At 49.3% G+C, this 27,616-nt stretch overlaps 3 protein-coding genes across 7 annotated transcripts; 1 reads left to right on the top strand and 2 right to left on the bottom strand.

Moving 5' to 3' along the window:
- Window positions 1–25: 25 nt before the first annotated feature.
- LOC101074307 (Golgi reassembly-stacking protein 2-like) lies at window positions 26–3,734 on the top strand. The gene is made up of 10 exons (XM_011616696.2): window positions 26–210; window positions 746–826; window positions 906–1,109; window positions 1,200–1,286; window positions 1,372–1,502; window positions 1,695–1,827; window positions 1,954–2,077; window positions 2,142–2,249; window positions 2,331–2,435; window positions 2,516–3,734. Exons 1-10 carry the CDS (start codon window positions 148–150, stop codon window positions 2,788–2,790), a joined length of 1,311 nt encoding a protein of 436 aa, XP_011614998.2. The 5' UTR covers window positions 26–147; the 3' UTR covers window positions 2,791–3,734.
- Window positions 3,735–4,352: 618 nt separating this feature from the next.
- On the bottom strand, window positions 4,353–13,218 carry LOC101074086 (serine/threonine-protein kinase tousled-like 1-B). Of its 3 annotated transcripts, none has more exons than XM_003975870.3 (22): window positions 12,774–13,218; window positions 11,179–11,300; window positions 10,551–10,619; window positions 10,325–10,363; window positions 10,158–10,233; window positions 10,030–10,073; window positions 9,874–9,963; window positions 9,709–9,789; window positions 9,541–9,633; window positions 9,339–9,449; window positions 8,790–8,926; window positions 8,498–8,689; window positions 8,359–8,425; window positions 8,154–8,251; window positions 7,998–8,079; window positions 7,827–7,918; window positions 7,662–7,751; window positions 6,917–7,086; window positions 6,682–6,817; window positions 6,486–6,597; window positions 6,296–6,403; window positions 4,353–5,954 (listed from the first exon to the last, which is right to left on the bottom strand). In XM_003975870.3, the coding sequence occupies exons 1-22, from the start codon at window positions 12,898–12,900 to the stop codon at window positions 5,805–5,807; spliced, it is 2,286 nt and encodes a 761-aa protein (XP_003975919.2). In that variant the 5' UTR covers window positions 12,901–13,218; the 3' UTR covers window positions 4,353–5,804. The 3 variants fall into 3 exon arrangements, with proteins under 3 accessions (XP_003975919.2, XP_011614997.1, XP_029686625.1); XM_011616695.2 differs by having other exon boundaries at window positions 9,874–9,957; XM_029830765.1 differs by having other exon boundaries at window positions 12,982–13,218.
- Window positions 13,219–14,699: 1,481 nt separating this feature from the next.
- Window positions 14,700–27,564, bottom strand: LOC101073864 (unconventional myosin-VIIa-like). Of its 3 annotated transcripts, none has more exons than XM_029830733.1 (49): window positions 26,893–27,564; window positions 26,687–26,788; window positions 26,454–26,606; window positions 26,318–26,386; window positions 26,112–26,227; window positions 25,921–26,048; window positions 25,710–25,852; window positions 25,458–25,571; window positions 25,228–25,378; window positions 25,064–25,140; window positions 24,879–24,998; window positions 24,559–24,701; window positions 24,265–24,475; window positions 24,039–24,174; window positions 23,803–23,969; window positions 23,492–23,632; window positions 22,954–23,112; window positions 22,730–22,822; window positions 22,530–22,624; window positions 22,362–22,437; window positions 22,182–22,283; window positions 21,976–22,092; window positions 21,768–21,896; window positions 21,490–21,696; window positions 21,268–21,423; window positions 21,119–21,187; window positions 20,923–21,047; window positions 20,706–20,832; window positions 20,458–20,577; window positions 20,155–20,328; window positions 19,773–20,000; window positions 19,318–19,485; window positions 19,134–19,239; window positions 18,923–19,052; window positions 18,688–18,851; window positions 18,432–18,613; window positions 17,691–17,800; window positions 17,461–17,597; window positions 17,111–17,261; window positions 16,729–16,884; window positions 16,528–16,633; window positions 16,297–16,410; window positions 16,076–16,163; window positions 15,897–16,003; window positions 15,636–15,821; window positions 15,440–15,556; window positions 15,276–15,359; window positions 15,072–15,191; window positions 14,700–14,977 (listed from the first exon to the last, which is right to left on the bottom strand). In XM_029830733.1, exons 1-49 carry the CDS (start codon window positions 26,902–26,904, stop codon window positions 14,867–14,869), a joined length of 6,297 nt encoding a protein of 2,098 aa, XP_029686593.1. In that variant the 5' UTR covers window positions 26,905–27,564; the 3' UTR covers window positions 14,700–14,866. The 3 variants fall into 3 exon arrangements, with proteins under 3 accessions (XP_029686593.1, XP_029686594.1, XP_029686595.1); XM_029830734.1 differs by having other exon boundaries at window positions 18,688–18,854; window positions 18,929–19,052; XM_029830735.1 differs by having other exon boundaries at window positions 18,929–19,052.
- Between the last annotated feature and the right edge of the window lie 52 nt (window positions 27,565–27,616).

The raw sequence follows: 27,616 nt of genomic DNA, 5'->3' as shown, positions 1-27,616 counted from the left end.
CTACTTCCTGCCACGTAATGGCGCATGCGCACTGCTCGGCTAATCGGTTGGCGACGTGTACCCGGTGTGAGAGAGTGTTTTGGCATCTCATTTCGGCTTGGTAAAAAGCTGCCATAAAACCAGAAAAAGCCTTAAAACAGCGCAGGTATGGGAGGATCGCAGAGTGTGGAGATACCAGGTGGAGGAACAGAGGGATATCATGTCCTGCGGGTGAGTTGCAACCATCTACATTATGCTGTTAGCTTAGCATCCAGTCAGAGAAGGTGTTTTTCGGCTGTACAGAGAAATCAAAGGCTGTGGATAAGTGCTGCGGCCTCCGTGGGGAAAAATATATATATAAAACGCAATGTTTATGCTAAAATCGGGTGGTCTAAGAATGTGCTATGTGTTTGTGCCGGCGGGTGCTGTACCTAAATATTTCGGTCAAAAGCTAGCGACAGTGTTTGTTAGCTACGTAAAGGAACGGGATGACAGCTGAGGAAGGTGCGCCAACAAAAGAATGAGATCTTACAAACTTGCAGCAGGAATCTACTAAATGGACAAAGTACGAAAGACCCGCGAATGCCACGGGAACCTGTCCATCTGGAATTAGCGGTTGTGATTAGCGGTAGCAGCATGATAGCCGTGTAGCATTTGGGACCAGGTTACAGCCTGCAACATGCAATCAGATTTAATGGAGACGTGATTTTTCTTTGTCTACAGTGAATATGGAGATTTGTTAAAATCGTGCGATTTTTAATTAAAGGTTCAGGAGAATTCGCCTGGACACCGTGCAGGATTGGAGCCCTTCTTTGACTTTATTGTCTCCATCAACAACACCAGGCTGGTAAGGAAACCCCTCAGCTGTGCAAAAACCTGGGAGATAGTTTCATATTTTCTTGATGTTTCCTCCTCCTCCTTCACAGAACAAAGACAATGACACGTTGAAGGATTTGCTTAAAGCTAGTGTGGAAAAACCAGTGAAGATGCTGGTTTATTCCTCCAAAACCTTGGAGCTGCGGGAGGCAACAGTCACGCCCAGCAACCTGTGGGGAGGTCAGGGGTTGCTCGGGGTCTCCATCCGGTTCTGCAGCTTTGAAGGAGCCAATGAGAATGTTTGGCATGTGCTAGTAAGAGCACCCGGTCTTCTTTATATTTCCATTTTTTTTAAATGGTTCTGCTTTAGCTTCTTTCCCAACGTTTCATCCTGTTTCCAACAGGAAGTGGAGCCCAACTCCCCAGCAGCACTTGCAGGCTTACGGCCACATACCGACTACATCATTGGAGCAGATACGGTCATGAATGAGGTCAGTTACCTCTCCATCACAGTCACTTTCACTACTTTGTCCTCTGTTTTAATAATGTCCTATGTTCTCTTCTCGTCCTCTGCAGTCAGAGGACCTTTTCTCTCTGATCGAGAGTCATGAGGGGAAAGGCCTGAAGCTCTACGTGTACAACACCGACACCGATAACTGTAGAGAGGTGGTCATCACACCCAACAGTGCCTGGGGAGGAGATGGCAGGTAAAGCCGGATCCATGCTTGCGTGTCTCAACCCTCTTGTGGCAAATTTCAACTTAAACCTTCGGAAATGAGCCGTTTTTCCGAGTCTGGCAGCGTAAAATAACGTTTCATGTTACCACCTGGCAGTTTAGCTGCAGGAAACTAATGGAGCTGAGGCCACCACCATTAATCTCTTCTGTTCTATCTTTTTAGTCTCGGATGCGGGATTGGCTACGGATACCTGCACAGGATTCCCACCAAGCCTTTTGGAGAGGGGAAGAAGATCAGCTTTCCTGGAAACTCTGCCAGTGATCCCATCAGTCCACTGAAGGATGGATTCACTGAGGTCAGAGCACGCACCATGCTATCCGTTATTCCCTTCCCCCCCCGTGCTTCCCTCAGTGGTTTTGCATTCAAGCCAAACTGCATTAGTGAGCTTGATAACACGCTGTATTTCTTCCACCTCGTTCAGGTCCAGCTGTCAGCAGTGACCCCTCCCCCGACAGCCCCCGTCATCCCCACCAGCCTGGAGGACTCGCTGTCAGGCCTGTCCATCACTGCAGCCCCTCCCACCATGCCCAGTGAACTGCAGACAGGTGTGTCAACACTTTCCTGATTTACTTTTCAATCCCACGTTGACGCGTGTCCCTCTTCCCCCAGGTTTGCCCACAGTACCCCTGCTCCCCTCCTCCACCAGCCCCTCCTTCAGCCCTCTCGCCCCGCTGAATTCTGCCGCCACCGGCTTCAACCCCGCCACCACGCTACCAGGTGAGCGACCTTGCCATGAGGTAGCAGTGATTAAACCGATGGCGACCCTTCATCTTGCGTTGTTTGTGCGTGTGACGACAGGTTTGATGCCTCTAGCAGGGGGCTTACCTCCCCTCCCCAACCTGCCCAATCTCAACCTGCCACTACCAGACCTCAGCTCAGTGTCACTACCAGTAGGATCAACAGGTAAATGTATTTATTTGCTCATCCTGCACAACATAACTCACTTTTACTAACCGCCCCCCCCCCCCTTCTACCTCCCTCAGTCCCCTCTCTAGCGTCTCTCCCTCCTCTCAACATCCCAGGCCTGGCCCCCTTACCCTCTCTACCCACCCTACCCACCATGCTTCCCTCCCAGCTGCCTCCCGTCCTCCCTCAGGGCATGCCCCCGCTCCTACCCATGTCCAGCGCCGCGCCCACGGCCTCGGTTACAGTCACGCCAAGGGAGGCTGCGGCCGTCGGCCCCACCCCCCCCACGGAGGCCGCCTCCGCAAACGCCGGGGAATCGCCAGTGCCCACGGAAACGACGCAAACATCGTAACCGAGGAAATGGGCCGCATCGTCAGACCAAAACGCACGCCTGGATTCTCTTTTCCCCGTCTTGTCTTTCTGTTTCTCTCTATTTATTTGGCCATGGGGGGACGCAGGGGGCTGCTCCAGTTCACACAGAGGTCGGCGAGCTCCAGGAGGGGGAGAGGACGGTCGTAACTGAGCCTAAACTACTGCACGAGGAAGACCAGGCCCGCTCTGTGGTCCAGCTTGCTTTGCACCCCTGCAGTTACATCAGAGACCTTTTTTTTTTTTTTTTTTTTTTTCCAGCTTTCTGATCTGGCAATCCTCCGTGTCCTTAACATTTTTCTATTAACGCCATTTATTTTGGTTTTTAGTGGGGTCGGACAGTAAATCAACCATTTCAATCACCCTGTAACTGGTCCTACTGGGACAGCGATAACAAATACCAGGCGCCTTCATTAGGAGCATTAATAAAGAATTATGGTCCAGCCCCAACATGTAACCCATTAGTTATTAGATCCTCCAATCTATAGATTAATTTGACTCCATTTCTGATGAAATTGCGGTTAAAGTCTCATTCCAGTGAACGAACCTGCATTAATTTGCACCTTTTTTGTGTTTTGAAAAGAATAGTCTCTTTCTTCGTATTTCTTCATGTATATCCACAACTACTCAGTAACCGTCTGTCACAGAGGGTCGCAGGCTGAAGGTCATGCCAGGGCGGGGGGGAGGGTGGTGGGCTGTGGGGGGGTTACATGAGCTGCTGAATCCAGTGTCTGTGCCTGCTGTTGGAGGATCAATAGTTCAGGTTAATTATGGGTGCAGGGTTATAAAATAGACCGGAAGTCTCCTCCTGGCATCGCTTTCGAGACTCTTGGGCAGTGTTGCAGCGCGGCCACAAGGCGTCGCTGTAACAAGCATTTTAAAAACATGCACAGTGAGCAATAAAGCCAAATTAATTTTACACAATGACCTTCTGTCTGTCCTGTTGCAACTGTTCCTCTTTCTTTTTTTGGGGGGGGGGGGGGGGTTGTACATGTTACGACAATGTGGAGAAAACAGTTTGAGATTCAGAAATGATGAAGTTAATCCTTCTGCTTCGGTATCGGAGATTCCTCTGATGTTGCGTAAAGAGAACTATGGGTCCCACAGCAGGAAGAAAGGAGACCTTTCTCTGCATGTGAATGACAGCCTGGATCCACACCCCCGCCACTAACGTGATCCGACTTATCTGGCCGAGCTCCGTACTGACATCTGTCCACGCGCGGTCCTCATTAATGATCTGCTCCATCCATGTGATGGTAGCGCCCAGCCATTTTGTGGCGGTAGCCAGAATCCAGAGAGGACAGATGTGTTTGTTTTACGCTTTACCGCACCCATGCGGATCAAATTACAGTTTGTCAAAGCCGACAGATGTTACCCGTTTCACAGAACTTTCACATCACTTCATCTCTTTAAAGGGCAGCCAGCTGTGATCGGGTGTTTCCCAACATTTAATCTGATTTAGCTCATCTGTAGCCCAAATAAAGTGAGAATTTTGAGAGGAGATGAGTCCAGCATCCATGTCTGTCTGACTCTGAAACCACAAGCGACAGGGAAGCCTTTTATTTACAGGAGGACAACACTTGGATACATCCATGAGTTCTAACTGCAGTACATCATGCTGCGACAGGGGGGGGAGCACTGCAGAGCAAATCCAATTCTCCCGATAACAGAACCTATTTTAACTGAATCGCAACAGTATCCGTACAGTCGGTGTCATTCTACACCTCCGCCTCTGGGTTCACCGCCATTTAAATGTTTTTGGTTGATCATTCTTGGTCATCAATCCAGTCCGACAAGGCCTGTAATCCAGACAGGTTTTCTGTCCAACTGGGTGTTTTCACCTGGAATCCCAAAGCTGTTGCCATGGTAGCGCAGAAAGCTGGGCTGGCTGGGTTCTCTGCCTTTTAGGACTGGGATGTCGTCTCTGAGGTGGAAGAAAGATGGAAGCGCTCTGGCTTCGTTTTTCCCGTCCTTTTGGGTATCCACGGGTGTCAGATGTCGCCCGACCTTCCGTGTATTGTCTTTTGGGCGTACGTGAAAATAATGCGGTCGCCGTGGCGGCTGTTTGCTTAAAAAGGGTCCTGGAAGAGTTTCTCAAGGGGAAAGTTCAAGTATCCGCGTAAGCCAGGCAGAGACCATTCACGCACGGTTAAAAGCGACATTTATAGCAGCAGACTCGACAGCTTTCGGGAGAAAGCGCAAAACAAACGGAGCGAAGGGAGACGGTGGGAAGCGAACACGAGCCTCGTTGTGCATTTGCTAGTCAGTTAAGGTCGCCTGCACATTAAATGTACATTTAACTGTCACAGCACAGCAACAACTGATCCGGGCCTTGAGTCCGACTCTTCAGCACACAGATCCGGGTTCCACGAACCCGGCGGTAGATCCGAACACCCCAACAACGAGACGGTAATGTGAAGCCGCACGCCGGCTTCAGCACAGTCCAGAAGAAGCCTGCGCCGCTCTACTTCATGCCGCGTGCGGGACCAGATCTGCGCAATCTGGAACGGAAGTGCAAAATCGGCCCCAGACGTTTCACCTGGGCCGTGATCCTGTTAGTCTAAACACACCAGGGTTACAAGTTACACGGCGCTCCTCGGAGAAGAGGGACAAATACACAGCGACAGAAATTATAAGCCGTCCTGTGAGGTGAAGGGTGGTGCAGAGCTGATACAGGTGAGCTTAAACAGGGCATCTAGGAACCCTACAGCTGCTGATTAATAAATTCCATAAAGAAAACAACTAGCTACAACATTTCCACTTCCTGCTACAACTGGAAACCTTCTGTTCTCCATCTCTACGGCCACGCTGGAGTTTAAGGGGACTATCAAAGGGAGCGTCCCTCTTCCAGTCCTTCAGCTCCATTGCTAGTTATTCCAACACGGAACACCTCAGGTAAAAACATTAAAAAACAATAATAATTGCCACATCTATGATCCACCGAACCCCGAACAATCCTGACATTGGGAACCGTCGGCCATCTTAAGCGCCAGTCAGTCAGTAGGTGGGCAGAGACGAGGCGGAGGGCTGCAGGGAGCCGGACGAGTTCGAACGTCTCATGTGAGGCAGCAGGTAGGAGTCCGAGCACAGCTGGTGAACGTCGAAGCGGTCCTCTTTGCGGTAGGCCAGGCATCGCCTGATAAATGCCTGCAGAGGGGAGAACGGGATTCAAGAGGCTGCAAATTCCAGCCGAGGCAGCATAAAAGGCCATCGGGGTGCAACTGATCTTTGAACTGGTTTTATAGGTACGCCTGCAGGTGTTCGGGCAAGTGTCAACAGAGACAATCACACTTAAACGACTGCATGTACATGTAAAAAAATACCTCAGTGTTGCAACACGTCAAATATCCCAACTCATTAAATTTAAGCCGGGCAAACCATGTTACAAATAGCTACACTGGATTTACAAGGACTATTTTGTTTAAGTTGATTGAAACTTAAATCTGCGCCTTAATAACTTGCGCTGAATAAGCACATTTGGGCGTTACCTTAGCCTCCGTGCTAGCTTGGGGTTTCGCCGGAAACTGGACCTCTGTGGCTTTGAGGATGGTGTTTTCCTGGAGGATGTCCTGCTGTGACTGGTTGTGACCAAACGGCTGAAGGAAATCAAGTCAAGTCAATTATTCCGGCGTGTAATTTCTAAAACGTGTGATGGCGTAAATAGAGGAATGATCGTACCTTGCGTCCGTAGAGGCACTGGAAGAAGATAACTCCCACTGACCACACATCCACCTTGTTGGAGATTTTTGGAGGTTCTTTCCCCACCACAAAACACTCTGGAGGAAGATACCTAAAACACAGAAACACCCACAGAAGAATAAGCTAATATTTCACTGCTCATTACCGTGACAACAGCACCGGCTCTCCGTGTTACCAGTAGGTCCCGGCTCCCTGCGACGTGAGGTCCATCCCGTCCACCCCGTAGTTGTCGTCGTCCATAATCTTTGACAGGCCGAAGTCTGTGATTTTGATTTCTCCACATGCGGTGCCATCCACCAATAGGATGTTACCTGCACAGCGAACGCACGGGGAGACGGTTCAATTTGAGATGAACGCGAGGAGCCAGTTCACGCGACCACGACCACGCGACCACGGCCACGTGACCTTACCGGGTTTGAGGTCGTAGTGGATGATGGGGGGTTTGATTTCGTTGAGGTAACGCAGAGCGCTGACGATCTGCATGACAATGGAGCGCGCCTCCTTCTCCGACATCAGCTTGTTTTGCTTCAGGTAGAAGTCCAGGTCGTTGCCTTCACAGAACTCCAGAACAGTGCAGAACCTAGAGATGGACCCGCACAATCATATGACCCTGGAGGTATCAAGACTGTTATTGACCCCCAACTGCAAGTCTCCTCAACCGCTACAGACTAAGAGGATACATTTCATTCCCTTTCTCCTGTGTGGAGGTCAAAGGTCAGCGTCCAGACCTGGCTTAAGTATCCAGCCTCACATCCGATCTGCCATTTCACCCAGAAGCACCGGGGATGGACCCGACAATCAACCGCTGCGCTTCACACAGGCTAGTTTAATCTGTTTCTTAAAGAAAAGGCAGCTGCTGGAGGGGAAACGTCTATTCTGACAAAGTCACACTCAAAAGCCTTTCAAAATAACTAGCGGTGTTCCCATGCTCAATTACTATTTCTGTTATTTCTGCTTTTACTTTTTACTCTTTGCCAATCTGATAAGACCTTCATGCAATCTGCTTGAAGTTGTATCAAACACTGAGAGCGGTCGTTGACACAAGTGTTTTCAAGTGGTCTGGAAAAAGCTCTAAAGCCGAAAGCGGATGCCAAAAATTGTCTGAACATGCCGACCCAGCAGAACTGCAGCTGCCTGAGGTCAAAGGTCACTCACGTGTCAGTGTCCAGGGAGAAATAGTCGTACAGTTTGACTATTCTAGGATGGTCCAGCTGCTTGTGTATCCGGTACTCCCTGCATGCGTGCCTGGAAGCAAACGTCAGTGCATGTGTGTTAACGGGGATGAAACCCTAAAAATGTGTCGGCATATGTCGGACCTACTTATGGTAGTTCTCCTTCTTCTCCTCTCTCCAGTTCTTGTTGAGCTGGTGGATTTTTACAGCTGCGTAACGCTGCTCAAACAGGTCAAAAGCCTGTGGGAGAACAGAAAATAAGAATTACATCACTGCTCGGGTTACCAAAGGGACAGAACATAACCTGGAGAGGAATTACCTTATAGACCTCACTGAAACCTCCTCTTCCCAACAGGTGCAGCAACAGGTAGCGCTCATTCAGGGTAGGGTGGTCTTTGAATCTGAGAGTTAAACATGTTTTTAAGCTCTAGACTCGGCTTCCTATCATGTTTCTTTGAGGAAAGTGTTTCCTTACGCCGAACTGTCTTCATTGTTTATCCTCTTCAGCTCCCTGATGTGTAGGTTCCTCACCCTCTCCAACCGTTCCAGCTCTGCTTGGATTTCTGCTTCTTCCTGTATTGGCAGAGATTGGACTCAGTTCCCTTTTGACGATCACAGCACATTCAGACTACGTCCGTATCAAGCAAAGACGGCAGCGGCTCTCTTAATCTGTGTTTGACCTTTTTCAGATGTCCAAGGCGGAGCTTGAAGATCTCTTCCTGCTCGTGGTACTCAGCGAGGGTCAGTCTGACAGTGAAGTAAAGGAATTAAGTCTCAAAATACGCGATTTTAACAAACCTGAGGACTCTAAAAACTCACAGCTGAGGTAAGGTGGGTTTCAGGAAGGGGTCCGAGTCGTTGCCGTTGACCACCTTGGTTTTGCGCTGCTTGGGCTCGGACGTGGACACCACTGAGAGGGAGGGGGACGCAGGGTTTGGAGGTTTCCTTTTGGCTAGCAGCTTCCTCTGCCGTTCAATGTCCTCCCGCTGCTGGTTGATGCCCTCCTGCTGCCTGTGCAGACAGGACCACACGGTTGACATTTCAGGACTTTGCTCTTGCCGCGGTGCCTCGATGACTCGATTCAACCGAAAACTCTGCGCGGGTTTCTCACTTGATCAGATTCTGGAATGCGTATCCATCGGTCCACTGCTCCGTGTAGGACGCTCCGTGCCTGACAGTGGTGAAGTGACCCAGGCGGAGACGGTCCTGCATGCTCTTTTCCCGACACGACTGTTTCTCCTGAGTGCTCTGAAAATAATGAAAAACGTTAAAAAAATAAAATTAAATAGAAGTAAAAACCAAAAAGCCGCCCTCTGCTGTTTGGCCCCGTGATTACAGCGCTGCCCTAAAGGTGTGGTCAGCAATGGCATTTGCATTCAGACAAGTCACATGACACGTGTGCACTAAACCCACACATAACACACCACTCTGTGCATTATTCACGGTGCTTTGTGTGTGGAGTCCTAATGGAAACGAACGTCCAGCACAGACAAACAGGACAGAGGAGGAGCTCATACTGGCAAATACCCCATGTTCTATTCCTTTACTGCCCCAACACGTGCGTAACCATGGATGGAAGACGTACACTAGGCTTACATGAGCTACAGTTTTCTGGCTTAATGCAGCGCTGCATCATTTGAACAACTCTGAACACAGATACCTTCTCTATCAGCAGTTTCTTGCTCATGGTGATGCACTTATTGAGCCTCTCCTTGTATTTCTCCAGGAGTTTCTGTTGCTCGTCGATCTGTCGCCGCAGGTCACAGTTGGCCTGGTGAGAAAAAGGATGGGCTCTGTCAAACTGACCTGCCTGCTCAGAAGCAACACAAAGACAATGGTGCCGTTCTGCCCCCTTCACTGACCCTGAGCAGATCATCTATCCGGCCCTCTTTCTTCTCCAGGTCCAGGCTCTTGTTGCTCTCCAGGGCCGCGAGTTTCAGGCCCGTTAACTCCGTCTAAGAGAGACGCACCAGTCAGGACACATCGCAAAAGTCCCAGAGGTTTTTGCTTCATTCCTGCCTCCAATTTACCTGAACACACTTGCTCGAGGAGGCCTTTGGGTTGTGGTCGGCGAAACACAGACTGGTGGGCGACGAGCTGTTCTGCCGGATCTAGAAAAAGAAAGAAAAAAAAAAGCTCCAGCGTCTCGTTTCACCTCCCTGAACGTGGAGCATTCTGCTGTTGGGGAAACTCACGATGGAGCCCGGAGCGGAGTGAGAGTTCTGTGGAGAACGGCGAATGGGTGGGAGGCCTCTGACTGGACTGGAACCATTCCCACCCTGGAACTTTGCAGAAGAAGAAAATTCAAGCAAAAACCTTTATCAGAATGATGAGAAACCAAAAATACTCACGTCAAAATAGTCGCTGATCTTCGGCCCCCGTGTGGAGGTCTTCCCTGTATGGAAGATGGATTCAGAGATTTAATTCGAGAAACCCACAGATGCCCACGTGGAGTTCATCTTACGAGCACCGGCGATACCTTGACTACTCTCCGAATAGGTGTCAGCTTTCCTTTTCCTGCCTCGGGATGATTCAGAAGGCTTCTTCTCTGGGGTCTGTGAAATGGGAGAGACGGGATGAAAGGAGGAATAAATCCCATGTGTTTTGGCTCACAAAGCTAAAAGATCAGGAAGAAAGAGTACATACCGAGTAGGCAGGGGAGCTTCCTCTTTTCAAATCGGAGTTCTACAAAGAGAAGGCGAGGTGGAGGTAGTGGGAGAGATGGAGTGATGAGTGGGCAGCAGGAAAAAAAATGGGACGGCGTCTAAGCAGGCTTTACCGCATCTGCATAACTCACTATACCTTATTAAATTTGAGCTGTTGTCCTGTTGTACCTAAAATAGATAGAAAACGATGCTGAAATGTGTCTTACCTCTGACTCCTTGTCACTCGACGAGCCCAGGCTGCCATAGCTGTGGTTGGAGGACTCGTTGGCCAGACCCTACGTACATTTAAAAAGAAAAGAAGAAAAAGAAGCCCACACAAATGAGCACAGAGCACTATACGTGCAGAATGATGCAAGTCGGAATGCTTTCTGTTACGTAAACATCAGTTCAATAAAGGCAGGCAGTTCTTCGGTCTGATGCCTGCCAAAAGGAGTCCGGATCTCGAATTATTAGGCGTGTATTTGTCAGTCTTCCAACATGTGCTCATTCCTAAGAAACCCTTCTTAGAAAACGGGAAAAATCTTTATCAAAATGGCGACCTTTAGGCCACGTGACCTAACAGGATCCCCGCCGGCAGCATTTTCCGAAGCTTTAAGGACATTTCTAGAAGCTACTGTGGTGCATATTCCCTCCCGCGAGCTCCCGGCAGACGGATTTATAATTTATTGTTGACATATACAACGCGCCGGGGGGGGAATCCTACACTTAAACTGATCTGTTCAGAGCGTCTCAGTCTGTTTATCAGTTAGACGACAGGAGCAGCCCCTGGGAGAGCTGCGTTTGGGCCTGGTGCGCTCGGAGTACAAGCCTTTGTTGTCTGTGTGCTGCAGTTACCTTAGCACCTCCACTGGTGCTCCCAGTGCTGCCGACAGTGTTGCCAGTGACGGCCCCTGTGAACCTGGCCTCCAGCAGCTCCTGTCTCCTGGGGTCCAGGCTGTGCAGCTCCTCCATGGGGGCTGGCGTCAAATAGCAAACCAGAGTTAGACACATACGCGCATCCAGCAACAGGAAACAGTCCCGAACGTTTGGCCGAGGGTGAAAGTCCCTCCACTAGCATCATCTGTTAATTAATCAACGTTTCCTGAAAGGGTCATCAAGATCCGGCAAACGCCAGTGGTCACGTGACCTCTTTTGGCGAAGGCACATCAAAGAAACAGCAAGAAAAACAAGCACGCGGTTCCAGTGGGCAGCTCATGGCGCTTCGATGCCATGAATGGAAGAAAATGGGTGATGCTGCGGTTTTTAAAGTCGGCGAACTTCATCAACAGTCACATTAAAGGCTCTCAGCGCCCCAGAGATAATGATACCGGAGTTTTATCTCTTCATCCCAGAGGCGGATTTTTTTTTTTTTCCTGTGTGCTGCATTTTCCACAAGGAACTGACGTTGGCCTTTCTGCGTTTGTGCCACACACGCACAACGCTGCCAAAACTGCTGAAACAGGGCACGACCCTCCAGCATTTTAGGCTCACATTTACATTCAAACCTGCACTAATTCCAGTCCAAATCAGCAAGCAATTCAACAATGCGACATAACAAATGCCTGGCTTTATCTCCCAGCCTCCAGGTGAAGAAATGCATGCACACGCACAAGCCCTCTGCTCCCTGCTGCCGTGCGGGTTTGTTTCCTTATTAGACATTTCCTGCATATCTTCTGTACGTAGCTTCGGGCTCAGGGGTAAGCCTTAAAACGCCTAATGGATATTATGAAACAGCAAGCACCCCGCAAGGCCCCCGTCAGGTTATTTAAGGACAAAGCTGACAATCACACACATTTACAGCTTTCTAACCCATAACTATTGTGCATGTTAACGTATGAGGGCAAAAGCTAATCAGCTTTTTTTGCTGGCATTCCTCCTGGGCTGCAGAGATAAGATCGCCGTGTATTTCCCACAGATGCTTGATTTCACCGCAAAAACTACTTTTTACACGCTGCCATTTAGCGACGTCGCTGAAAACGAACCGTCGACGGTGAGCAGATGCCCCTAGACAGGCCAGAAAGGTGAAGTCAGAGGCCCGTGCTCAAGTTTACAGCAGCAGATGCATGCACCGCAATGCACTGGTGCGTGCACGCACGGCTAGGTTGTGTAATACACAAACTAGATGTTTCTGATGTCATGCGCAGCTGCTAAAACTGTTCCCGCACCGAAAGCGCCGCATAACTCGATTTCGAGTGAGCTGACAGTCTTATTAGCAAAACAACAAGCTAGCGCTGCCTTTGTGCAAACATGATAGCTCGCTGCTACTTAGGCTGGCCATCAACTGAACTGACAGCTGACGTTTGGCTTCCAATTCACGGCATCAGTTAACTTGATATCCGTTTTTACTTCAACGTTCGGCCGCTCGACACGGCCAAAACGATCCGCTTCCCTCCCCGGAACAGACTTTGAGGAGAATCCGAGGCGTCCGTGCACTCGGGGAGCTAATATACCTTCCTTGCTCTTAGCGGTCGCCGTTATATGTTGTTGAGAAATCGTTGGGGACGAGGAGAGCTGCGACCAAGATGGCGTCGCCTCCAAACTTCCACCACCACTTCCACTGTTACTTTGGACACTCATGAAGCCACTTTGCCGCCGAGAGGAGCCAGCGCGCACGCCGCCGTTCGCGGAAATCCCCAACTTGCGACCATCCTTTCACACCTGCCGTAGCCAAACAGGCGAGTTAGCTTGCGCGGTAGCCGGGCGGTGCTGCTAGACGCCCCGCACGCTGGGAGCCGTGCGCGTCGTGCGGAGGAGCGGCTTCTTCAGACAGGAGCTGAAGCGGATCCAGCGTAACCTTTGCATGATGACCGCGCCGCGTGCCTGTCAGCATCCAGTTCACGAGCGGGCGAGCGATGTTTCTGGTAGGCGAGGCTATCGCGAGGCTGGAGAGAGGCTCGCGCGCACCTTACTCCCTTACTGCCGACACACACACACACACACGCACGCACACACACACATTTTATATATATATCTATATAGATATAGATATAGATATATGAGAGACACATAGATAAACATATAGATGGAGAGAAATACAAATAAATTAACTGCATGTGCCAGGAATGTAACTACTGTACGTAACACACACACACACACACACATTTTATATATATCTATATAGATATAGATATATGAGAGACACATAGATAAACATATAGATGGAGAGAAATACACATAAAATAACTGCATGTGCCAGGAATGTAACTACTGTATGTAACACACACACACACACACACGCATAGATAGATAGATAGATAGATAGATAGATAGATAGATAGATAGAAAGAATTACAAATAAATTAACTTCCTAAGCTTAGTAGCATTATAGGAATGTGTGTGTGTGTGTGTGTTTGTGCGTGCGTGTGCGTGCGTGCATGTTAAAAGAGATAGTAATGTGGCCTAGGCTATAAGGTCTTTTGTTCCATATTTGGTGCAGTGCATCAAAATGCTTTTGCATCCGTGTAGGGCATACACACACACACACACCACACACCGCAAACACACACGAACACTGTCTTAGTAGGGGCCTTCATAGTTTCTATTAATTTGTATGAGTCTACGCATTTAAACACTCAGACCGTAATTGGTGAAATAAGAGGGAACGAAAACACACATTCAAATATTTTTACCTAATTTATTTTTGCCTGAGGAAACATTATGGGACCTCTAACATCACAAAAGTCAATTCTAGTGCAATTCGAGTTGTTTCCAACATTTAAAGTTCCAGCCCTGGAAGTGGAGCTGCTCTCCTTGCAGTCAGATTGCATCAGGAAACCAAGTGAGGCACAAACATCATGCACCTCAAATGCACCTGCCAGCAGTAACCTGATTTCCTTTTTTTTTTTTAGTCACATGGTTTCCATGGTAACAGCCCAATAGTCTTGACAGGCAGTGGGGGGTGTTGTATAAGCGGTATTATATTCCACTACAAGACACACACACACACACACACAAGTTGGGGTTTGTGATGCCATTTGATCGGTGAAATTGGAGAAAGGGGGACGGTGACTGCAGCATCGAGGACGTTCCAGGAGCATCAGATGTCCGATGGAAAATTAAGAATGTTGGCTGACATTTAAAAAAACGTTTAATTCATGTACAAACACCCCCCCCCCCCCCCCCCCCCCCCCACACACACACACACCATAATGATGTTAATTATAAAGGCATGTGGAAAAATATACAGAACTATAAATTGATTCTTTGATTATAAATAATCCCCCTTTTAAAACACTGAGGATGCAAACCTTATCTATTTCTAATTATCGTTCCCTTTAAGCAAAACCTATGATAAATAACAACAGATGCGACTGTAAATAATCTTGGCTTGTGTTTGAGCAGGCAATATATGGTAAAAATATACATCCTGGGGCAGGACTTGTTGAACATATTTATTGGCCCGATCAGCAGAAAAAGACAATCAATCAATCTGAGACGAAGCTTCGTGTTGAGATTAACGAGGCTCCAAACCAGTGATACATTAAATACATTTAGCGACTAATTAATACATTTGTTTTTCATCAGCGATTTTGGGGAATTAGACTTAAAAGAATTCATCATAATAAACTTCGGGGGAGGAGGTCGTCTCTGGAGGAAGTCTCTGCCTCTCGTACATGCTGATGTAAGAGCGAAGGAGGTCCTCTATAATCTCCGCCTACAAACGGAGAACAGTGACCGTAATGTTGTGATATTCACGAATAAAATCGCTTCTTCTTTTTTTTGCCACCCTGGTGGGAACAGTCACTCACCTTCGCCGTTTCACAGACGAACTTGCTGCACTTCATCACGGTTTTGATGCTCATGTGGAAGTGCTCGTTCCTGGCGTGGTAGTGCGTGATGCGGCTGAAGGGATACGCGACCAGCTCCTCCTGAACCGCCAACAGCTCCAGTCAGGGTGCTTCCACACAACACCACACTTAAAAGTAACCTTCCGGGACCATTACCGGGCCTACCTTCGTCTCCGGGGCCATGAAGCCGACACCTTTTTTGCTGATCACGACCACGATGGCGTTGGGGAAGCTCTCCTCGCACGTTTGCTGTGGTGGGATAGATCAGAGCACAGCGGTGAAATGGGGCATCTTTGTCTCGCCGCTCCCACTTTGACCACATCTCTCACTTTTGCCTCGAAGAAGCTGCAGCCGAACGTCCGCCAGGTCGACGCCACTTTCAAAAAGCGGATTTTGGCCTCCTGCACCGTGATGCCGCTCTGATCCTTGTAGGAGGAGAAGATGTGCTGCACGCGGAAGATCCAATAAAAGAAGAATTACAGACACCTCAGAAGATCCCCGTCTCCACCACGTGACTCATTTTACCTTCTTCCAGTCCTCCGGGGTCATGAGGTTTATCTGGTCGGCCGGAACGAGATCCTTCAGCATTTCGGGGATTGCGACAAACTGGGATTTGTCTGAATCAACCTGGATTCTGAAGAGCAGCCCGCCCAGGTGGATCATGTCCTCTCTCGTGCAGTTGTGACGCCCCTTCAGGTACTTGGGCACCTCCTGCACGGATGCACCACAGACGTCACGCATCGAGGCGACTCTGGGAGGTTTAAAAGTCCGAGTTTGACTGAATACCTGGGGGAAATGAAACATGAGGTCTGCGACTGGATCTTTGCCCGGGATCACGTTTAGCCAGAGCTTCCTCTTGAACATCACCAGGTAGAGGTGAGCGGCTGCACTGGCTGAAAAAGCAAGATGAAACTGGTAAACACAGCCGTGTTCCACAAACGGAAGATGCCAGCGTGAAAGGTGACCTTCTTTGGCCTTTTTTGCCTTCTTCAAAGAGTGGGAGGCCTGTCGTGTGCTGTCAAAGAAATACTGGTTCTCCTCCAAGCTTGTCACCTGAAGAAACACAACGTCACCCTATTAAAATCTCATTAGGTTGCCAGAGTCTCCCCTCCAACACGCTCATAAATCCCAACATGTCAGCAGCCTGTAATGTCACGTGACATTGGGGTAAAAGCCGCAGCCTCACCTTTTTCCGTGTTTTCAGGTAGAGGCCGTATCCATTGACTGAGCTGAGTTTGAGCTGGGAGGCGACGCTGTCGCAGAGCTCTCTGATCGTGGTTGTTGATGTCACCTCAAATATCTGCAACACAGCAACCAGAAAATGGGCCCTCGCTCTCTTACAAAGTGAGAAAAGTCATATTTCTTATGGTTTAACTGGAAAAAAAAACCATGCCACTTAGCTTTTTCTGTGTATTACCTCATTTGTTTCATTTGGGAAGTGAACTTTATGAAAGATGCGGGTGCTGTTCTGCTGGATGGCTTCGAGCTCTACCGGATCGGGAGGAAACCTCCTGGGCTCCTTACTGACGTTTGAAACACATGCAAGCGAAATATTCAAAATCTCTCCCGAAATCTCTTCAAGGAAGCGCGCGGCTGTTTATTTCACTCTCGGCCCGACCTCAGCATCTCCTGCAGCCTCTGCAGGCAGTCGGCGGCCAGCTGATCTCTGGCGCGGGACTCCAGGAAGCGCCGAGCGTGGCTCCTCAACGCGGGACTGGGCGGGAACAAGCCTGTGCAGAGCCACATCAGCTGCCACCCACGCTCCATGCTCGACCTGAGAGGGTTCAGGAGGATTCAAAGATGACTGGACATGTTGGTGCTTGATTGCCAGACAAACTAATCCAGAGATTATGCGCAGTGTACATCCCCTCCCACACAATTACACAATTACGCAGCCTTTTGCGAGTGTTTGTGTCACTCTCGGCGTGGGAAAACAAGAGTTGTGGGGGACTGGGATGCAAATCTTCATGCAAAACTGCGTGTGTTTTCTAGGGATCCACCTGTTGCTGTTGCCGGTCATCTGCCTCATGATCTGGCAGTAGATTTCATCCTTCAGGGCGTCGTGTTGGGTAGCCGGGCCAAAGATCTGGTCAGTCAGCTCTATAGGGTTGCGAGCGTGATGGGGGTAGTCGCCCATGTACCTCAGGATAGGTGGCAGGAGAAGGTTAAGGAATTCTCCGGAATATTGAATGACATTTTCAAACAGGAGCTTTCATCACAGCGCACGCGTGAATGTTGGGAAAGAGGCTAAAAGAAAGAAAAGGCTAAAAATCCACAGACCAAAAAGGTGTCAGATGGTGGATCTCACTGTAAGTTTTATGAAGAATAACGGGAGATAGTTCACGGATATCGGTGAAGGCGTTGCAGGCCAGGTTGCTGAGCTCAGCGCTGTGCATCAGGTTCTTCAGCAGCGGCTGTCTGAGTAGTTCTCCAGAACAAGCCCACAGTCTCTCGCTTTTATGGGCACCATGTCTGCTCCCTGCAGGCCTGTCACAAGAAAGTCCAAAAACCCAGTAACTTTTCCCATCACTGTATATACTATTAAAGAATGATGGGAAAAGTTCCTATGATTGTTAGTACCTGAAGTTCTCAAGTGCAAAGTCTTTTAAAGAAACAGGAGCCACCGTTTCCTCTCCCTCCGCGGAGTTCTGCACCACTGGCATTTTCTTCTGTCCTGGACTGAGCAGCTCCTGGGTCAGGAACACTTAATTAGAGCAGGAGGGGAAACTCATCGAAACATCTAACGAACTCCTGGATCCGGGTGCGGTTCTGAACGCGCCACGTGCAGGGTTCTAATGTTACTACACATCTTTTGAAGATCTGATGAATAGAATCAGGGTCACAATCTGGATGCAGGATGTAATCAGGGAGTCATCTTATCCCAAATACATGATCCCACTGGACCGTGTGAGTGTTTGAGGAGACCGTCGTCCTGGACGCAGAATAGACAGTCGTGATGTAGAGGGTGTGTGTGTGTGTGTGCGTGTGCGTGCGTGTGTTTGGCCTGAATCTGTCTGTTGTTGTAACTGGCCATCATTAAAGTCACCCGACACACGTGCAACAGCCGACACACGCCGCCGGCGTCCATATCAACTGTAACCGATGCAGACGGGTGGACAACGTCTCCGATTTGGGCAGCCAGTCGAAACAAAGCTAAATCTGATCTGATCGCATTGAAATTTGTGTAGACAGTCAGATCATATTTGAGAAACAAAGGGTGGCCTCAAACAACCCTTTGCTGTCTTCGACTTTTATGAGTTTGGACCAATTATCGCCTTAAAGCGCTTTGTCCTGGTAGTTTGGGAAAAGGACAAACTGTACCAGCACGTCTTCGGAGGGTCTGCTGAGAGTTGGAAGGAACAGCAGCAAATCCCTGTAGACGGTGCCGCTGCTGCGGGTCCTCTGGTTGGTGGCTCTGATCCAGGTGGCGTCAGCAGACGGCTGGTCCTCCCTCTCCACCAGCAGCAGGTCGCCACGTTTACAAACCAGGAACGTGGGATCTTCTAAAGAACCAGTCAGAGCGGTGAAGACAGCTGTTTTGGTCTAGCGTCAGCACGTGCGGGCCGTCGGGTCGTACCGGTTCTACTGATGTCCTGCTGAGCCAGCGTGTACACCGAGCGTCCTCTCAGCCCCTCCAGATGCTCCTCTATGAGTGCCGCCATGTCTGCAGCTTTCTCGCCCTTCAGGACAAACTCTCCTCTGACGGTGGTCAAACCCACCGACGGGGGGCCGGATTCACTGCTGCTAGAAAAGCGTAACACTTTTGGTGATATTAGAAAATCTTGAGGGTGACGATTTCAGCCGGAACTCACCGATACCTTGTGTGAACTCGTTGTATCTCGAGGTAAGACATCTCAAGGAGCTTCTTGTCTTTTCCATCCATGAAGAGAATGCCGCTCCAGTTAACAGCCACAGTAAATGTACCTGTTTTCAACGGTGGTCCTGCAAAACAGATGTTTCGAAAGCCACCATTGTTGGTCTAACGTAATGGAAATAATCATAATAAATGGTGTGTCGACTCACCGGACACCATCGTTACTTCATAAAACCTGGAGAAGTTCAGGGGCCACTTCTGTCGGGCACTGTTGACCAGCTCTACCTTCACATCTTCTGATTTCCCTTTTGGAGCCTGCGTGATGGTCACACAGGGGTCACCTGAACTGCTCTGACCTGAAGCTGCAGCCTAAGTGAGGAACCTCCAACGTACCTGTAGATGTGCCGAGCTGATGAGGTCGATCCACTTTGCCGTCCCTCTGCTCTCAATGAGCTCGTCGGCGATGCACTCCTCCACCACCTTCTGCATGTTGTCTCTGTTGTACGCAGGGCCAAACTGGATGTGATAGTGCATCGCTGCCAGGCTGATGTGTTCATCCTCCTGAGGAATGCAACACAAATCCAGAGCAAACATTTGGAGTGAGCATTTTTAAGTTTCTGGAACTTTGGGGCTGCACTGGAATTATCTATGACAACAGAGTGAAGACCAAAGTCAAGCTTTTTTATACTTTCTTTAACCTTGAAGTAAGTGTAGGTTTCATTGCCACAGTTGGACGTTTGCATCGTCCCTAATACTGCCACCGGCTGGTCAGTAGGTGTAATTACATGCAACAGGTTCTCAAAGCCAAGATGTCTCCGAGATACTGCACACACTTCCTATGGTCTCACCTTCTCACACGTGTACTCGTTCGACTTGATGCCTTTGATGACTTGTCTGTAAATGAGATCTGTGCTAATCGGGTCCATGGAGCAGTCGTGCCAGGGCGCAAACAGCTCCTTGCGAAAGCAGAGCGTCCAGGGGGCGTCGCGTCCCTCTTTACCCTGCCTTCTCATCTCCTGCTCACACTGAGAGATCGCATCCAGCACATGATCCCCACAGCTGCCCAGAGACCACATCTGCCAACACAGCAGAGCATTTCTCCGTGACACCTCGGCTCTAAATTCAGGATTCACAACCTCGACGTTTCGATTCTCTGTAGCTGTGACACAACTGGATGCAAAATGTCAATATGAGCTGGAACAGAACTGGTTAAAGGTGCTAAATCCCAACCTTGTCAAAGAGGCTGATGTAGAGGGAGAATCCATATTTGTCTTGCAGGTTAATTTTGTCCGCCAAAGCTCGACAGACTTCAGCAGCAATCGAGGCTGAATCCAGATGCAGGTCGACCGAACGTCCGTCCAGCAGAGCTACAGACACATTTATGGGCTCCTTTGATTTTGCAGCCTGTCAGTGGGGCGGGGAAGAGGGTGGGTTTCGACAAAGAAAATCAGAGAACTGCAATGAAACCAGCGAGCGAATTCACGCCTTCGCTTCCTGTGAGACGATAAGGAAGACGTGACTGAGCTTTTCTACCTGCAGCTCTATCCAACAGGGAGGCTCCTTCCGTTCGCCGTTGACTTTTATGCGACTCAGGAGTTCAGAACAATATGATCCATAACCTTCTGGCCCCTGTAGGAGAAATCTCTCCAAATACTGTGGGGACAGAATTACAGTAGTTTACTAGTGATGATCGTATCTAATTGTTTTAAACGTGTCATCAGAACTGGGAATGAGAAAGGTGAAGCACAGACACAGGCAGAACTGCCTCGCTGCACACTGACCTTCATGAAGAGGTCGGTTGGAGGAAAGATCCCAAGACAGATGGAAAGAAGGGTCCAACCTTTCATCTGGCTCCTCTTGTTCTGGTTCTTCACCAACTGCTTGCAGATCTGACAATAAATTTCATCCCTGCAGCAGAAGGAAAACATGAAAAAACAACAACCATCAGCCACCAACAGAGAATAATTCAGGATATCCAGGAGCTGTTTTTGGTCGTGCCTTATGTCTTTTCTTGATAGCGCGTATCCAGCAATAAGGTGGAGCTTCTCCAGGGAGGAAAGTGGACGATCCGGGTTGGGGCCCTCTCCGATCAACACGTTCTCTTCCTCTCTAAAATCCTCCAACTGGTAAAGACCAGAATGACAATCAGCGGATGACTAACGACGAATCAGATAGAACGAACATCGGCACTCGCCTCTGCGGGTATCACGGTGGGCCTCCTGTTTCCACCTCTGTGCTTAATCTTGTTTTTCCCAAAGGCTTCCTGTGTCGAAAAATATGAACCATGTAAAAGCCAAAAAACAAAAAAAAAATGGAAATTCGGGGTTTGGTTCAACACCTAACCTGTTCTAGTTCCACTATGTCGTTCAGCTTAATGCCTTGCCTCATAGGTAAGTTACGAGAAACGGGCCTCGAATCCTTAGTCGCCGTTTGCGGAGAGGTCGGTTCCGGCAGGTCTTCCATAAAACGCAGTATGACCCACCAAACAGTAAGACAGGCCTGGAAAAGAAGAAGAAATCAACATTTCTAACCCCCAAAACTCCTTCGAAATCTTCTTTGTCTCACCAGTGCGTCGCCCTCGTCGTCATGGTGTAAGAGGGGCTCTGTAAGTCTCTGGATGATGTGCGTGTGTGTGGCGCCGCCCTGGAAGTGAAGGACGCTGAACCTATGGAATGAAAACTCGCCGCTGTTGTCCTCAAACTCCTCGTCCTCTTCCGGTGGTGGCGTGGACGTCGACGAGGCTGGAGAGGAGAACGGCGTGATTCCATTCTCCTTTAAAGACAAGACAAGCCCACTTGGTAAATCTGTTGACAACAGTTAGCATAGCAGGAACGTGGGCTAACCTTGACATGAGGAGATTCTGACGACTTCACCTGGAGGTCATCTTGTTGAGCGAATGACTCGGGGTCCTCCAGCTCCCGAGCAATGGCCAAGAGTCGTTGCTGAAGCTCTGAGGCGATTAGCTCGTGGTTCTACGTGAAACAGAGTTTAAGCGTCGGAGGCGTGATTCCCTTCCTGTGCTACCTTCGTAGACTCTTGACTGCTACGTACATCATCCCGAATCTTTTCGGTCCTTCTCCTGGCCAACATTCCCCTGGTGAAAGCCTGCAGCCGTACAGCGGCGTTGCTCTTCTGCTTCAGATCCTTCCGAACAAAGTAGCCCCGCAGCTACAGACACATGACAAAGCTTCAAGATTCTTTCCACTTTCCAACGAAGGCATCTGCAGCCCGGGATGTTTTTACACAGCGGTACGCACATGCCGTTGAATGGTGACGGCTGCTGCCTGCTGCCTTAAGTACTGCGATCGCAGCTTCCTACTACGGATCTTCGATATCAGCCGTTCGAAGCCACTGTGAATCTGTGAGGGCACGAAAGGTCAAAGCTCTGAGATAAGCTTTGTTTAGTCAACGCCATGAATGGCAGGCGAACATCAGACCTTGCGTCGTCTCCTGCAGGACCTCCAGTAATTCTGCAGCATCACTGCCGCCCTCCTCTTCCTCAGGAAAGATATTCTGCAGGAAAAGAGGTAAAGTGTGTTCAAGAAGAGGCAGGTTTCAGCCTGAGAGTACATGCGCGGTGTTGTGTCCTCTCTGATGTCCTGCACCTGTCTTTGCATCCCTTCATGAAGGTCTGGATCACCAGAGCTGCTCTGTTGCGCGTTCGGTCCCTCGTTTGTTCCAGAATAATATCACGGGAATCCTTGAGGAACAACAAAATCACCTTAAAAACATCCTTTTGTGCAACACATAGCTGGAGACAGCCTGAATGCTAATGCAGTTTTTTTTTGTGTTCATTTTTCTTCACCTTCAGGAAAATCTTGGTCTTGCCTATTTTCCACTTGTTTTTGTCTTGAATCACAGAGCGGCAGATGGCTTCACAGCAGGCAGCCGCTGTATTCTGGAGAGACGATAAAAGACGGATTCAACAGTGACGAGATGCTAATAGCTGCAGAGTCTTCAGAGGAAGAGACAATAAACAGGTAAAATGTCAAAAGGTGTTCGTTAAGAGACGATAAAAACACAACGAACTGTTTTGGGGTCGCAGACGGTCCTGTCCAGCAGCATCCTGTATCGGTTCAGGAAGTCCTTGTGGCTGTGCCGGATGGGGTATCCCAGCTTCCTGATGTGGATGGTGTCCATCATGCCAAAGCATTTCAGCTGGTGCATGCACAGGTTCCTGTCAAACACCTGGAGGGGAACATGTTCATGTAAAAACACTGCACTGCTCAACAGCTCAAACGGACGAAGATGCAGATTAAGATCATAAAACTGCGGGTAGTTAAGGTTGATATAAACTCTTTGTACAAGGTAGTGCTGGCATCTGTTTATGACACCTTCCTGTCAGGCACGAGGTCCAAAAGGGAGTTGCCAGTCATAACAAAGCTGAAAGGTCACTGCTTAGCATGAAGGAAAAGAAACGTAACTTCTCTATTTCAGAAACAGCAGAACAGAAGTGAAAATTGAGCAAAATGGACCTATTTTGGACCTGCCAGTTATCGAGAGTTCTCCAATCTTGACGATAGTTTTGGGACGCTCGGGTGGGAGATTCTGATGCTGCGTCGTTTACCTTTGGCTGCCTTTTATCGTTGGGCTTGATGCAGCGGACGAAAAAGGGCTGGCAGTCCGACAGAGCTTTCATGAGCGAGTCCAGAGACTGGCGGAACTGACCGCTCAGCGTCGGCACCTGCTTGGAGTTGTCAGCTGGGCCCTGCGAGATGGAAAAGATCATCACGTTAACTGAGGATTTAGGAAAACGAAGGTCCAGTTGCAACAAGGGCCATGAGATCTCTTTGAGATGAAAATTATGTTGTTTCCACTTACAGACGCGCGCACGTGTGTTGTAGCATGATAAATAGAGGGAAATCAGAATTCTCGTACCCGTACAGAGTTCCTGGGTGTCATGGTGACCCTGTTGTTGATGCTAATTTTTCTTTCTGTCTTTGGGAGCTGAGACTGAAACATCTCACGGAGGAGCTGATTGGTGGATACGTCGACCATTTTGATTAAGTCCAAACTGACGGCATCCCTGTTCTTCTCGAGAAAGCCTTAATTTGAGAATTCAAACATTCAGTGAATAACAGCCCTCAGCGCAGATGTTTGATCTGCGTTTGTACCTCTGGATTCATAGTAGACCACTCCTGCAAAGTGACGAATCCCAAAGTCCGTGTCTCCTTCCCGGCTGGAGGCGACGTAGTTCCTGTTTCCCGTGTGGTGCTGGTTCATCTTCTGCAGCATGCTGAAGTCAGAACCCTGCCGCGCCACAAACAGACCTGATTTTTTTCCCCCGTACAGGCAACGTGGTTTCACTGGAATTCGCGGAAAGGCAGCGAGAGCACCGACCCTTGGAAACTGGCTCTCCTCGTCAATCAGAGCCAGCAGGTTGCAGGGTTTCACAGCCAGGAGGTCCACAATTTCCTGATTGTCGTTAAATCGGATGTTGGTCCAGGCGATCTCTTCCCTCTGGTACTCCTCCTGTTCCTGCCTGAAGATGTGGTCCACGAAGAACTTCTGCAGCTTCTCGTTAGCGAAGTTGATGAAGAGCTGCTCGAAGCTGCACGGCGGAGTGACCTCTGCTCAGTTTAAAAATGCCGTCATCGCCTTTCCCCCAAAGTGTTTGCGGAGGATTATCCTGACCTGTTTCTGTCGAAGTTCTCGAATCCGAATATGTCGAGGAGTCCGACGGACAGGAAGGAGGATTTGGGGGATTCGGCCAGGTTGCTGTAGATGACGCTGTTGATTTTCCCAACAATCCATATGAAGAGTTTATTGTAGATTGCCTAGAATTTCAACACATTTAATCAATTTATCTATTACAATCGCAGAGACCCGGATCCCTGAGCAGTGGCAGGAAAGACTCCCATTGAACAGGGAGAAACCCTGAGCAGGACCAGGGTCTTTGTTGACACATGGAACAGAATGTATGTTGGTTTATGGGAGTCAATCAGCTTCTTTACCTTGACCAAGGCATCTCGGCAGTCGGAGGCCTGCTTGGAGCTGAGGGGTTTGGTCACGCTCTCCCTCATGGTCATGATGGAGCGACTGGTCAAACTGGAGGCCAGCAAGGTTTTCCTGACCTTCAGGAAAACAAAAACGCGTTAAATACCAGAAAAGACCATCGCGGGGAATAAAAAGCGCTCACCCCCAGCAGTGAGGCGGCGACGCGGAAGTGTCCCGATTTGTTGACGTGACAGGTTTCCAGGTTGTTCTGTGTGTTGCCTGGTGCCGCGTGAGACGGCGACAATCAAGACAACGACAATTTGCAATCAAATACAAAACCGCCAGAATGGGTTTGTTAACGCTCACCCTGAAAGTTGACGTTCCCCAGGTGCAATATGGCCGCCAGCAGCTTGAGAATGTCCTGACGCTGGTTGTCCGAGAAGAACAATTCCAAGGCCGAACAGACGTCCTGGTAAATCTCACCATCGTCTCTGCCCTCGCACTCGACGCACGCCCCCTGCAGCAGGTTGGGGTTACCGTGGTGATCGCCGCCGCATTGTGGTTGGGTGTGACACTGCTGAAGGTTACTGCGGTACCTTTGTGAGGAACGCGTATTCCCGGGCGTCACCGAGGCCCAACGTCTCCTTCTCCTCAGCTGTGGTTCCTGCCAGCATGCAGTAGAATATGTGGTAGTTTCTCTCCTCCGGGGCCTTGAAAATTGTCAAATGCATGTCATTATCCACCTCGTGATTCCATCATTGTGTTCCGTCCACATCAGGGGTGGCGGAGGTGCTGGACTCTGTCCCAGCAGTCTGCAGGTGTCATTATTGGTAGCGCGGCTTCCTCACCTGATGGCAGACGCGAGACTTCTCCAGCAGATACTGCTCCATACGGGCGCCTTCGATCACTCCGTCCCTGTTGAAGAAGATCTCCAAATACTTGCCGAAGCGGCTGGAGTTGTCATTGCGGATCGTTTTGGCGTTCCCGAACGCTGCGCGGGATGAGACGAGGATTCTGGTGTGTTTAAGTTCACTTGCTGTGATGGATGTACAGGCGTACCTTCCAGTATGGGGTTCGACTCCAGGATCAGCCGCTCAGTCCGCTGCTCGGACATCTCGCTGCTGACGGACGCCAGGTACCGCAGGATCAGCTTGGTGCTCTCCGTCTTTCCAGCCCCCGATTCCCCACTGGAGAAAAATGATGCATTCGTACTGTCTTTACGCGCCACACTGCTGAACAGTTCTCCTCACCTGATGATGCAGCACTGGTTCTGAAGATGGCGGATCATGTGACTGTAGCAGGCTTCAGCCAGAGCGTAGATGTGCGGTGGGAGCTCCCCCAAGTTTCGGCCGTGATACAACCTCACCTGAACGACGCACACAGACCGGTTACCTGGCACGTGAAGGACAATACGCAACCGAAAAAAGCGTGAATTTAAAAGCTAAACCAGCCTCACCTGCTCACTGGTGTATATGGGAAAATCCTGGTATGGATTCATGGCAACCAGCACAGAACCTATATAGGTCTACGGTAAAGAAAATGGTTTGAGGTATGTTTTGAATGCACGGACAAAATTTCTTTTTTCGTCTTACGTAGATGATGCCTCGCTTGTGTCGAAGCATCAGGTTCCTGAGGAGGCCGGCCTCGCTCATCTCTCCCAGGTCGATCATGTCGTCCACGCCCTCCGCCAGTGTCGGGTGCATGACCCTGAGGGACGCCTCCAGCTCCTGGGACAGACTGTGCTCCTGGAAGGGGGTCAGACTGTGTTTCTGAGACGTCTCGTTAGGCAACAAGGGCGTTAATGTTGCGCTGCGCCCATGTTTACCTTCCCCTCATCGTCCAACAGTAGACGCTGGCCAGATGATGTGACTTTGACCCTGGCTCCTATGGCTACCCCGGCGGTCGAGTCCACCCAAACCCACTCTCCCTGAGGTTTACAGCGACAATCACGGAATGGTGCCGTTACAGCAGAATGAGGCTTCGCTCAGGAACAGAGGGTCTGTCCATCAGTCACGTCCAGGCAGAACTTACCTTTTCCAGCATCACCGATTTACTGCTTCTCTACTCCCTGAAGAAATGTCTGAAAGGCATTCCGTGTGGGATCTTCATTAATTCATTCCCTTCTCTGAGCTGCACTCTGTTGGTCTGCGACAGCCCGAGGAGGAAGGAACCATTCTCAGAAAGGCTTTATGGCACTTTGACTTTGAACCATCAGGGAAAACAACCCTGGGCGGGGGTGTTTATCTGAGATGACCGATGGGAAAACTTTTCAGGACCAGTTAAAGAGTAAATAGTTCCGATCATAGGGGCATTGGAATAACAGGGCAATGTTCAACTCTTAAAAAATGAATTTATCAGTGTTTAATTGGCCCCAAAAGACCCGAAAGGGCCTCGTTTGAATGTGAACATGGTTTAACACGCTGCTGTGATGAATTTATGTGCAGCCTTTGGACTCTGGTTTCTGGAAAAGCTGCGTTGTTGATGATGAGATAAAGATTATTGCTGCACCCGAATGATTTTATCAAAGGGAGATGGCATCGTAGTGGTAGATCTAATGCAAAGAACCTGTCGTTTATCTGGTGGTACTTCAGAGGAATCCCTGCTCAAGATTATTTAAGGCTATGAGAAGACTGAGAAGACCTGAAAGTGGGATTTTATTTATTGCAAGTCTGGATATTTTCTTTTTTGTTTACCCTGCGTTGTTCACCAGGGTGAGTTTGATTTGGTCTTTGTTACTATGGCAGCACAGATCAAA

The sequence above is a fragment of the Takifugu rubripes genome, chromosome 22 (genome assembly GCF_901000725.2).
Source record: "Takifugu rubripes chromosome 22, fTakRub1.2, whole genome shotgun sequence".
In the NCBI taxonomy this organism is placed as follows: domain Eukaryota; kingdom Metazoa; phylum Chordata; class Actinopteri; order Tetraodontiformes; family Tetraodontidae; genus Takifugu; species Takifugu rubripes.
This window is presented reverse-complemented; position numbering and strand designations above follow the sequence as displayed.

What these genes read in the sequence shown, in the direction of transcription:
- LOC101074307 (XM_011616696.2), top strand. Translation starts at nt 148, where the DNA reads ATGGGAGGATCGCAGAGTGTGGAGATACCAGGTGGAGGAACAGAGGGA. An exon ending in AGGGATATCATGTCCTGCGG is followed by an intron (nt 211 to 745) that starts GTGAGTTGCAAC and finishes TTTTAATTAAAG; the next exon opens with GTTCAGGAGAATTCGCCTGG. An exon ending in TGAAGGATGGATTCACTGAG is followed by an intron (nt 1,828 to 1,953) that starts GTCAGAGCACGC and finishes CACCTCGTTCAG; the next exon opens with GTCCAGCTGTCAGCAGTGAC.
- LOC101074086 (XM_003975870.3), bottom strand. Translation starts at nt 12,900, where the DNA reads ATGAGTGTCCAAAGTAACAGTGGAAGTGGTGGTGGAAGTTTGGAGGCG. An exon ending in GCCTTGGACATCTGAAAAAG is followed by an intron (nt 8,252 to 8,358) that starts GTCAAACACAGA and finishes CTGCCAATACAG; the next exon opens with GAAGAAGCAGAAATCCAAGC. An exon ending in AACAATGAAGACAGTTCGGC is followed by an intron (nt 8,080 to 8,153) that starts GTAAGGAAACAC and finishes TTTAACTCTCAG; the next exon opens with ATTCAAAGACCACCCTACCC.
- LOC101073864 (XM_029830733.1), bottom strand. An exon ending in ACGAGTACACGTGTGAGAAG is followed by an intron (nt 19,486 to 19,772) that starts GTGAGACCATAG and finishes TGCATTCCTCAG; the next exon opens with GAGGATGAACACATCAGCCT. An exon ending in GACCCTCCGAAGACGTGCTG is followed by an intron (nt 17,801 to 18,431) that starts GTACAGTTTGTC and finishes TTCCTGACCCAG; the next exon opens with GAGCTGCTCAGTCCAGGACA.